This window comes from Rhineura floridana, chromosome 5 (genome assembly GCF_030035675.1).
Source record: "Rhineura floridana isolate rRhiFlo1 chromosome 5, rRhiFlo1.hap2, whole genome shotgun sequence".
Lineage (NCBI taxonomy): Eukaryota > Metazoa > Chordata > Lepidosauria > Squamata > Rhineuridae > Rhineura > Rhineura floridana.
Genome location: NC_084484.1, coordinates 144,423,720 through 144,436,071, shown reverse-complemented (window position 1 = coordinate 144,436,071; position 12,352 = coordinate 144,423,720). Strand labels below are relative to the sequence as shown.

At 44.0% G+C, this 12,352-nt stretch overlaps 1 protein-coding gene across 2 annotated transcripts in view; it reads left to right on the top strand.

Annotated features, from left to right (window-relative positions):
* The window catches only part of LSAMP (limbic system associated membrane protein), a 731,629-nt gene that overhangs the window by 374,310 nt on the left and 344,967 nt on the right, over positions 1-12,352 (top strand). For both annotated transcript variants that reach the window (XM_061628381.1, XM_061628382.1), the window contains exon 2: positions 3,296-3,528. In XM_061628381.1, the coding sequence (XP_061484365.1) occupies positions 3,296-3,528 (233 nt within the window). The remainder of the gene's footprint in view (positions 1-3,295; positions 3,529-12,352) is intronic.

Here is a 12,352-nt window from a genome sequence, read left to right as displayed (position 1 = left end):
GTCTTTGGCACTTGTGGTTTGGCCTGTGGTAATTTTGCTCTTCTGAATTTATATCCTGTGCCCCTGCTCTCACAATGCCTACTTCTAGGCCTACCCCTTTTAAAATTTCATCATTTCTTTGGTTTTTATCCCAGGGGGGAGGTTTATTCCGAACCGGACCTTCCTTAGCTCCTGTCGGGTTTCCCCCCTCAGTCAGTTTAAAAGCTGCTCTGCTACCTTTTTAATTTTAAGTGCCAGCAGTCTGGTTCCATTCTGGTTCAAGTGGAGCCCGTCCCTTTTGTACAGGCCCGGCTTGTCCCAAAATGTTCCCCAGTGCCTAACAAATCCAAACCCTTCCACCCGACACCATCGTCTCATCCATGCATTGAGACTGCAAAGCTGGGCCTGTCTGGCTGGTCCTGCACGTGGAACCGGTAGCATTTCAGAGAAAGCCACCTTGGAGGTCCTGGCTTTCAGCATCCTACCTAGCAACCTAAATTTTGCTTCCAGGACCTCACGGCTGCATTTCCCCATGCCGTTGGTGCCAACGTGCACCACGACCACTGACTCCTCCCCAGCACTGTCTACCAAACTATCTAAACGACGGGCGATATCCGCAACCTTTGCACCAGGCAGGCAAAACACCTTGCAGTCTACACGCCTATCACACACCCCACTGTCTATGTTCCTAATGATCGAATCACCCACTACAAGGATCCCTCCACCCCCTGGAGATATATCCTCGGCACGAGAGGATAGCTGCTCATCCCCCAAGGAATGGGTCCCTTCTAAGGGATTGTTTCCCTCTTCCTCAGCTGGATGCTCTCCTTCCCCGAGACCATCGTTCTCCATGATAGCAGGAGAGCTATCATCGTTGGAGTGGGATACAGCTATAACGTCCCTGAAGGCCTCCATAACGTCCCTGAAGGCCTCCATAACGTCCCTGAAGGCCATTTTATTTTGTGTGTTTAGTTTCCATCTCACTCCACCCAAAAGGCTCTGAGTGGCTTACACAAATATTTAAAATTTATGTTAGGGAAGGAACACAGTGTCAGCGGCGTCACTAGCGGGAGTGCGGGGGGGGTGCGGACCTCCGGCATGCGCCCTCCCAGGGCATGGACAGGGTGGCTGTTGTTGCACATGCGCACGTGCATGCACTCACCACTCGCTCCAGGCTGGTGGTGGAAGGCCCGTCCAGGCTTCGCCGCCAGCGAGCGGGAGCCTGCTGTCGGTCTCGCCCACCTTCAGAGGAGGAGTTGGCTGCGCCGACCCAGAGCGCTTCTCGGCTCCTTTGCCGGCCAATGGCGTGGGGCGGGGCGGCTCTGGGTGTCACCCCCCTCAGGGTGTCACCCGGGTGTGGTCCGCACCCTTCGCACCCCGGTTGTGACGCCCCTGCACAGTGTCAACATCAAATAAATGCTCTTTCAGTTGATGGGTTTTTTGCTGGGAGAGAAAGGTGCGGGAGGGAGATCCTAATAGCCCTTCTTCCTCTGGCTGCTGACTTGGGCCAGTGTCTCCTTGAGGAATTATATTTTTTAAAGGAGGGTAGCACCAATCTTCAGATCACAAGCAGTGAGGAATCTCAACAATATATAGCACTCCAAATTGCATTATGTGTTTCGAATACACAACATGCTTTTCCTTCAACGCAATGGTCAGAATGTGTTAGGCAATTTGGAATGCTTCTGTAAATGAAAATGAACCGTTTTTCTCCCTAAGCTTTGCAAAAGGATTAATTTTCCCTCTTGGCCATGGTGCCCCTTCCCTGAAACCACAAGGCAATATTAGCAAAATGATAATCTTGTTTGGAAAGACAGACAGCACATCCAGTCCAAATTTGATGGAGTCATCAAGTAGCAGTTAATCCAGATTAATTAATCTGGAAGGAAAAAAACCTGTGATATTGTGGGTATATCCTCTTGGGTCAACCTCATCCTTTAGATGCAGCTGGGTCTGACTTTGTGAGAGCTTCTTTATGCTTTCGTATAAAAGGACTGAATGACTAATGTAGCCTGCGAGGTCTGTCAGTCCATCCTCCTGCTAGCGGACACCCCACTGTTATTGACAGCTGCAACTAGGGACATGCCAGGTGGAAACCATACTGTGTTTCTGTGAGCCCTACTTCTTCAGTCTCCCTCCTCTCACCTCTGTATCACCTGATTTTCTAAGGACATTTCAGCAAGCACTATGGGGATTGGTAAAAATGGAGCAGGATTCTTGCACTGTTTCGGCAGCAAACCCATCTCATGTTGGCTAGGAGGCAGGCAGCATCAAGCTTCCAGGAAAGATTAGAAACTGCCTAGTGTGGAGGGGGAGGGGGGTTAAGTAGATATTACACAATTCTAATGCCAAAAGGAGCTGGAGGAAGCCGGGACTGGAGAGTAAATGCATAATGTAACAGCTGCATTCCTATGACAAACTGAAAATACAGTTCACAATCCTGACCTTTCACTCCTCAAGTTGGCAGGGGTCTGGGGATATTTTGAGTCTGTGCTGCATCCAGCATTTGGGTACATATGGAATGAAAACTAAACAGCCTTTCAGTGTATGTTTGAGCTATTGGCAATGGCAGAGAGAAGCTTGTAGCCCGGAGACAGACAGTGCAGAAAACTTTAGAAGCGTGCTTGAACCCTCTTCAAAGTAGGGGAGAAAAGAAAACACATTTTTGGGACTGTCTTCACCATTACATGAAAGAGGTATTTTTAAAAAGAGTAATAGATTTTAACCTTTTGAGCCATACAGAGGCTCCTCTGTAGTCGAAGAGAAGCTGGTATGATGTGAAATGAATTAGCTTAAACCAGGGATGGGGAACTGATGGCCCTCCAGATGTTGTTGGACTCCAACTCCCATCAGCTCCAAGAAGATGGCCTATGGTCAGGGATGATGGAAGGAGGAGTCTAGCACAGGTTTCTCATCCCTGGCTTAAACTTACACTTAAATAACTGAGCAAGTTAATTAACAATGCAAATATTTTAGACAGTATACTGCATGGATAGCAAGTTGAACTAAGAGTTGAGAAACTTGGGTTCATCTCACATCCTCTGGGATAGACACCATCCACTGACAATTTGTCTTCAGCCTAGGTCCCTATCAGTGAAATAGAAATCTTACTTGCAAGGGATAGCTGCGTGGCCTGATACAAGCATGGTTGAAAAAAATAAGTTGGCAAACTAAAATATACTATAGTAGCAATGGTAGTAGATTTTAGTGTGGATGTGACTGTGCCGGGGAATGTTTGTAAGCATGGAGAGTATTACAGACTCCAAACAGGAGGGACTTCTTGGATACCAAAATCTGTCTTTTTCATCCCATGCAGGTGTTTTATAGAAGACAAAAGTTCCAAGGTGGCCTGGTTAAATCGCTCTGGCATCATTTTTGCTGGACAGGACAAGTGGTCCCTGGACCCCCGAGTAGAGCTCCAGCAACTTTCTCTTCTGGAATACAGCCTCCGGATTCAGAAAGTGGATGTTTATGATGAGGGGTCATACACATGCTCAGTGCAGACACTGCATCATCCCAGGACTTCACAGGTTTATTTGATCGTTCAAGGTAAGAAATAGTGGCTAGAAGTGGGGCACATTTTGCGAGGGGGAGACTCTAGCTACTAGCCATAATAGTCAGGATGGCTTTGCTGTTCATGTTCATATGACTACCAGGTACTGAGAATTAACAATAGTAGATGCTTATTACTATCATGTTTGACTTGTGAACTTACTTGTAATATCTGATTAGCTCTTGTCAGTGCTAGGCTAGGAATACTGAGGTAGGAAAGCCATTTATCTGGTCTAGAATGTAAATTGTTAACTGCAAAGACAGTCTATCTAGTTGCAAGCATTTTTGCTGATATTGAATTAGTGAATAACCATAAAGCTGTTTCTTTTAATGTGACGAAAAAAGAAAAGAAAAAAAGAAGCTTACATAAAACAAGAAACTGCCCTTCTCCAGGCCTAGAAAATGTAAATGAATCATCTGACTGCTTTTTTTTTTCAAAATTATGTAACACTAAAGAACTTAGTGGATACGACAGTATGCTTTCTCTAAGCAATACTGTATTTTAAAATTATTATTATTATTATTATTATTATTATTATAGGGCTCTGGAAATGGATTCATGGATATATTTAACATGTATTTGTGCTTGAAACTAGTATTGTTCAGCACAGATCTGAGGGCCATCAGAATTGGGGTCCATTTCCAATGAAAAATAGCTGTGTATTTCAGCCTCTTGGGAAATTCTCAGTGAAACCAGTTGATTTCATAGAATCATAGAATAGTAAAGTTGAAAGGGGCCTATAAGGGCGTCAAGTCCAACCCCCTGCTCAGTACAGGAATCCAAATTAAAGCATACCCAACAGGTGGCTGTCTAGCTGCCTCTTGAATGTCTCCAGTGTTGGAGAGCCCACCACCTCCCTTGGTAATTCGTTCCATTGTGGTACCTCTCTAACATTTAGGAAGTTTTTCCTTATGTTCAGCCGAAATCTGGCTTCCTGTAATTTGAGTCCATTATTCTGTGTCCTGCACTCTGGGATGGAGGTAGTGATGCATACCTCTATCTACATGCCATTGTGTAATGTTATATTGATAACAAATCCATGATCTTGTTTATTCAGATGTAGTTGGTACAAATCACAGTAGCTTTTGGATAATGCTTGAAGTGAAGCAGTTTGACTTTGTTTAATGCAACTCATTGATTCATTGATTCATTTTGATTTTAGAATATCGAGTGTAAAGTGTATCCCAGCTTTTAGTCATTCTTGACATTTGGAGTCTGCAACAAGGTGCCCATGGGCATCATGGCACTCTTAGTCACCCACCTTGGTGCCCACCAAGGTCCTTTATTTTTGTTGTGGGGGCTGTGTTTTATTGTTTTGGGCTCTGTGCAGATGTTTTGCCTGATTTTGTGGAGGTGGTTCTAAGCATTGCCAGTTTTTCTTTGATGAAATGGGTATTTTGAGGTGTGCAAGTTTTCTGGATTTCCAAATGTGCTTCAGACCCTACATGCTTGACATGCAATATATTCTGCTTACAAGAGGGACCGTAGCTAGGTGGCAGAGCACATCTTACAGGCAGAAGATTCCAGATTCATACTCCCAGCATCTCTAGCTAAAAGGATTAGGTAGCAGGTGATATAAAAGACCTCTGCCTGAGACAGTGGAGAGTCAGAGTATTGGGTCAGATGAACTGGTCTGTCATGGTATAAGGCAGCTTTGAGGTTCCTAAGTTTCTCTGCCAAGTAGAAAGCGAACAGCTTTCCTACACTCAAATGAAGTGAAGTTCAAATTCTGAAACTCTATTTCATCCTGTTCAGCTGCTTCAGCCTACTTACCAGAGTGCCAACAATGGGCTTTGTAGACAGGTAGGGTAAGAACCAAAGATCACTGGTAGAATATATATTTTGTATGTACACTGTTCAGTCTTTGGCATCTCTAGTTAAAGCAGAGGTGGAAACCTCAGGCTTGGGAACCAAATGCGGCCCTCCAGTCATCGCCCCTCTCCAGGCCATCCTCTTCACTGGCTGTGCTCCAAACACTCTGCGAGTGCCTTCATCTGTCTGGAATGTGTCCTTGGGTTGTGCTAATGCTCTTTCTTGCCTGGATGGAGAGAGGGAGTATATGTGAGGAGTTTAGAAACTACTGACATGTGTGTGGCTGGAACATAGCCTTCTGCAGAAAGAGGAAACTTGCTCTGCCCACTTTTGCATCTGGCCCCATTAGAGTTACTAGATCTCCGGTTTTTGGCTGGAGTCTCCGGATTTTGGGTGGGGTCTCTGGTTTTTTGGGGGGCCCTCTGTCTCTCTGGCTAGCACCCCTTAATCTCTGGACTCTCAGCTTCAATTTAAACAAAAATTAAGTTTCTAGGTGGCCTGGTTCCCGAGATATACACCAAAACATCAGCCGCCGCCCCGCGACTGTTTAATCTATTTAACTGATACGATGCTGAAGTTGGTTCCTAGTTCCCAGTTCCTTATTTGATTGAAAGTTCAAAACACTAAAAAAGAAGAGTTGACAACTACAGCAACTTCAAACCAAACTTAACCTGTCTCTGAACCCCAAAATATATGTTGGGGTACTCTGTATGATATATCACTGTGATCAGGGGACTCTCCCTGTCAAGAATAACAATACATTTATGCAATCAAAATCATGCTTCTGATATTATCATAAATACATAATGATGTCATAAAATCATAAAAAATAAGTAACTGGGGGTGCCCACCCCAAACTCTGCTCTGGGACAGGACAAATCATATACCCCAGGAAAGGGGAGGGTGTCCTCTACGAGGTGCCACTGCGTCCTGCCTGGCCCAGAGCTTGTGCTGGGCGCAGGGGAAGGATGAGGGCATGTATGCAAAATCAAAGCAGACCAAAACATACAGGAAAAAATAAGTAACTGGGTGTGCCCACCCCAAAATCTCCTCTGGGCCAGGACAAATCATATACCCCAGGAAAGGGGAGGGTGTCCTCTATGAGATGCCACTGCATCCCAGCTGGCCCAAAGCTTCTGCGGGGCACCAGGCACACACGGGTGCATTAATGCAAAATTAAAATGGACAAAAACACATAGAAAAAAATAAGTAACTGGGGGTGCCCACCCCGAAATCTGCTCTGGGCCAGGACAAATCATATACCCCAGGAAAGGGGAGGGTGTCCTCTACGAGATGCCACTGCGTCCCGCCTGGCCCAGAGCTTCTGCTGGGCGCAGGGGAAGGATGAGGGCATCTATGCAGACAGAAAGGGTAGAGAATCTTCTTACTCTTACTCATTTCTCAGACCTCTTTCTGAAGTGAAGGGTCAAATCTGTAAAGACGTTTGGAGCAGCCACATTAAAAGATAAGGGCAGGGCATTCCAGGCAGGGGGTTGCCAACCCTGCTTGGATATGGATGTCTTTGCAGAGGATCCCTAGTCAAGCTTTACCAACAGCACAATCCAAACTATATCTACTCAGAAGTAAGTCCTGTCGAGTTCTATGGGGGCTTAGTCCCTTAGTACGTGTGTTTAGAATTGCAGCCTTCAGGGGCATCCATCTTTACTCCCGAATGCTCCCATCTAACATCTCCACAACAGTAGGCTCCTTTCTTCCTACAGTGACCTTCTGGTGACTGGCCTGGCCTGAAGGCACTTAAACCCTTCGTGCCGAAAGCAAGTAGGCTAGATTAAATGTTCCCCTACCCAGGCTCCATCTTTTAGCTAAGATGTCTAGCTTAATTTCCAGTCAGATATTTTTTTTAATTGTATGCTCCAAGCAACTGTGATCGATGCTTAATGTATCATGCTTAATGACATCACTTTGGCCCGCCCTGTGACATCACTTGGGCCCGCCCCGTGACATCACTTGGGTCCGCCCCTAAAATCTCAGGTTTGGGGATGCTTCTGACCTGGCAACCTTAAGCCCCATCCACCACTGGCATGTGGCCCCTGCATGATTGTCTACGAGGGAACAAAGGCCTGCTTGGGCTGAGGGAGGTGCCCTACCAATGGGTTACAGGATCCCTGCTTACCAGAGCTGGAAGAGGCTGTTGGGAAAGACAGGATTAGCCCACTTCTGCATCCTGCTGTGCCTTGGAAGTGTTAAATGTTTTCCACAGTGTAGCAGTAACCCTTCTGAGAAACTTGAGCAAGGGATCAGCCCTGCAACATGTTAGTCTTAGTCTTGGACTGTGTTTAGTATGAGGAGGGTTTCTGAGCATGTGTAGAGTGCTATTCTATCATTCAACCACAGCCAATTTCTGCACATTTGCAATTAGAAGCCTGGTGATTTGGGGTTTGGCTGGTAACATGAGGACTCCTGTTGCTCTCTGAGCAAGAAAGCGAATGTACACAGACAAGAGTGCTTTGAGCCAGCAGGGGTGACCCACATTTGCACTGCACACTTTGTCATAAGTTAATTACAGTTTTGAGCTACCTGAAGAATTTTGCTTCTGATGCTTTATATTTGTGTATGTGTTTCTTGATTCTTTATATTGTGGTTCCCCAAGTCCCTGAGGTTTGGTTGGCCTTTACTAGGGACTGGGCCTTTAGTGTGGCAGGCCCTGCCCTGTGGAACTCCCTGCCAGAGATTTGGCAGGAAACATCCCCGCTTTCTTTTAGATGTACCTAAAAGCAGTGTTATTTAGACAGGTCTTTGAAATGTGCATTTTCTTTTAACCAACCAGTATTTATGGGCTTTTTTACTGATGTTTTATCAAACGTTTTAGTGTTGTAATTTTTGTATGGTGTACATCAGTTGCCTTGTTATATTTTAACGAAAGTGTGGTTTATACATTTTAACTAATAATAATAATTGCTACTAAGTAACTTGTTTTTGTAAATGATGTTTACAGTAAATTGCTTAGACTTCTGTAGTTGTGGACTATGTTGGCTAAGGCTCCAATTTGATTTTTTTTTTTTAAGGAACTAGCAATGCCCCTGGGTGTAAGTATAGTGCTTCATAACCATTGAAAGCAAAGCTTTTCATTTATTACTGTGGAAACCTATGAGCACTATGCAAACGATGGTGTAAACTCATGCCTGGAAAGATACTGCAAAGTCACTTAAACTGTGAAATTGCACCTTATACACCTGGATCTGTTCAGTGAACTCTTATGTATGTTTACTCAGAAGTAATTCCCATTGTGTTGAATGCAGGGCTTACTCCCTGCCAAGTATATTTGGGATTGCATCCTCAGTAACTGACTCTGACACAGCTTGAAGAACATAAACACTGTCTACACAAATCTAGCACAATCAAGGAAGCAATATACATTTCTATTTCGGCCTATATTTTAGTTCAAGATCTTGACAAGGAATACTTTTTGTCAAGTGCTTCTGTGATTTAGTGCCTATCTCATATGTATAGCACATCCCAAGTTCAATTCTTGGTATCTCCAGATCAGGCTGGGAATGTCCCCTGTCTGAAACTGTGGAGACTTGCTGCCAGTGACTGTAGACAATACTGAACTAAACAGGCCAATGGTCTGACTTAGGGCTTGTTTACATGGGACCCAAGATCCACATTAAAAATGCTGCTTTTTCCATCACCATTGATTTTGACAGTTCACATACTTCCGCCCTCGCTACGAATAAATTGGATGTTTTTCTTTGTAGCATTCACACACGTGTGCGTGTCCTTGTTACTGCGTCCGCACATTAGCATGTTAACTGTGGAGGTGGGGAAGGGGCGGTGTTTCCCTAAATTAAGGAATAGGCACTTGAAAGAAAGGGAATCTCTCCCACCCGTGGCTGTTAGGCTGTCCCTGCACGAGATTAGTGTGCCTTTAGCACCCCGGGACAAGCCTCAGCATGTGTTCTGGGAAACATAAAAAAACCCCAAACAATTATCTTTAGAGACATTAAAAGCAGCTACTATTGGAAGCATTGACCGTTTAATATTATTGCTCTCCGTGAGTGCAGCAGATGCTGGGATGAGATACCAAGGCAGCTCCCCTTTCCCCTGTGCTTGTGGGCACTTATAAATTACCGCAGCAGCGCCTTCGCCAGCCTCCTCTCACCGTGGCTGCGAAAAGGGCGCATGCATCAGCCCGAGGGTGGGGGAGAGATCCAGCTTTGGGGGGAGCGAAGGGGTGCTACGAGGCAGAAGAGGTTCTCCACACACACACTTTCTCACACTATCTCTTGCACACACACACAATAGACATAAACAACAGCGCCAAAACCACAGCTCCGAGGAAGGAATTTTACGAGCTCCAGCCCTGCTACCCTTGATGAAGGGGTGGGGAATGTGATTATGTTTAAAGGAGCGGGGGAGGAAATGTATTGGGGGAAGCGGGAGTAAACGGGAGAAAGGAAGTCGAGAGTAACCGGAAGTTGCTTCGTCAACCGCAGGAAACAAAATGACGCTCAGAGCAAGTTAAAGGGGCGGAGAAAAGGGAGGATCTAATGGCAAAGAAACTGCGTAGCCAGAAAAGGTGCTTAAAAGGTAATACATAGTAGAAGCAGGTGCGGATTTTAAAAGCAATTTTGGGTTTTTGTCACATCCATTTAATCCGGAGTTAAAGGCAAAAGCAGTAGAATGCACGCGCATTGGGTAAAACGTCAAGTAAACAGTCCAAATTAAAAGGATCTGCAAAAAGCATCAGATGCACATTTTTTGGACATGTAAACAGGCCCTTAGTAAAAGGCAGCTGCCTGGGCTCCTAACACCTGCTAAAGTGTGGCTGATTGATGGCTGATTTAAAGCTACTAACATCATGAAGACAACTGACAAAGTAGGTGTTCAGACATGAGGAAATTCAGGGATGTTTGTTCAGTAACACAACAAGACCTCTGTAAGTGTTGTCCAATGGCTTCACCAATGCAGTTTTCTTTTTCCCTTTCATTTGCATGTTGTAACCCATGCCCCGCTATTTATTTTCTAGTTATTAATAAAGGTTTTAAAAATAAGATAGAAACTGTATCTTCTTTAACAGTTGTGCAGGGGGAAGGGAGAATTCCACCTTGTGGTTTTTCCCATTACAGTGTTGCAAGAACACCTGCACTTGGCTGACTTTCTCTTCTCCTAAAGATACAGGATCAGTCTCAGGCCCTGAACCTGGCAACCCTATTATGAGATATAAGTATTTAAATAAATAATGAAATATGTGCTGTGTTTGTTGCCAAGGATTAAGCAAAATTTCTAGAGATCTTGAAGTACAGTATGTATGATAGGAAATTAACAGTATGCTGCAGATTCATATTGAAGATCACTGGAACCAGTTCACATGATGAATGGATATAGCATATATCAGGTTATAAGACGGTCCCTGAACAATTTTGTTCCTATTTGTACTCAAAGTGGAGGCTGGTGGCTCCATTGTCAGTGGGGCAATGAATCCATTTAGACTGAACTTTCAAGGATCTGTTTAAGGTGTTGAAGGAGCTCTTCAAGGTGCCCCACTGACATTGGAGCCCCAGTCTCCACTGTTCACACTAATAATAAAACGATATCCTTGATTGCTAATTTGCAAGGGCACTTATGCACAGTAAAGCTACTGTGTGATAGTTGCTGCTAACATGGGATAACATAAAAATTACCCTTTTTAGTCAAACTGTTATTCTGTGCAAAGCTTCCCATGTTCTTCTTGACTTCTTAGTGGTCCTAGTTCTCTGCTTTGCCAGATTTATTCACAACCTTATTAAAAGGAAACAATAATTGGCAGCACAAGATATGCTGGGACTGAACTGCCATAAAAGGGAGATGAATTTGAAATGAGATAGTGAAACAAGAATTTTTCAGCAAACTTTCAGTCGCACCTCAACTGCAGCAGCCCTGGCCTACAGAAGCTTTTCACAATCAAAGTTCCCTTTGAACACATGTGAATAATGCCTTTTGTGAAGGCTGTTCTACTAATTGCAGTGATAAAATTACCATCAGCAGCAAAGAGGATATTTTTCCCCCATGTGAATTGTTAACCAGCCATCTCATTTTGGAGACCTTATGCCCTTGACTCTCTGCACATCCAACAGTATGCTTAAGAATTACAAATTCTTATAAATTCTATTCTGAATACTGCTTACCATGAAAACCCTATTCATAGGGTTGCCATAAGTCGGAATTGACTTGAAGGCAGTCCATTTCCATTTTCATATATGTCAGCTGACAAGAGGTCAACTGCAAGCTGGTTAACACAATGTACAGGTTGATACATGTATAAGCATTCCAGACTTTTTCTCCAACAGGTACTGATATTAACAAAGTCATGTGAGAACTAGGCAAAGTGCATATAAGGGTAGAAGGAAATCTCTTTTTCTCCATATTGATGGCAACACTTTTTTCCAGCCATCAGAATCACAGCTATTGTTGTTGGTTATATCTGTGATCACCAATTCCACACTTCTGTTTGTCTATGTGAATGCATACCTGGGGATGACTGGGACTGTTTTGGGCAGAATATACACATCAGTCCTAAGATTTGGGGTGAGATTATCCCTGGCACAGTCTGCAGCACTTCTGCTGGTATAAGTGGAGCTAATCAGTGTTATACCAATACTTGTTCTTTCTTATATATATATATGATATATATATATATATGATATATATATATATATATATGATAATATTAAAGCAAACCAGTAGTAGTATCAACCAGTGCAACAAATTCAAATACATATGAGGAAAACAGCTGAGTTTTATGACAAAAATCATAGTTCTTTTACCTTGGATGTAAAAAAATATCTTCATATCATGCATTATCTCAGTGCTTCTTACAACAAACCTGTAAGGTTCGGCATTATTCCTTATCATCATCAGCACCACACTGCACATGGGAAGCTGACAAAATGGTAGCTTGCCTATGGTCACCTGATGAGTTAATGGGAGAGGAGGATTTGACCTGGGGACTTACTGTTTCATAACTCAGTCTCTGTGGCAGTATGCTACACCAAGAATATAAGAAGA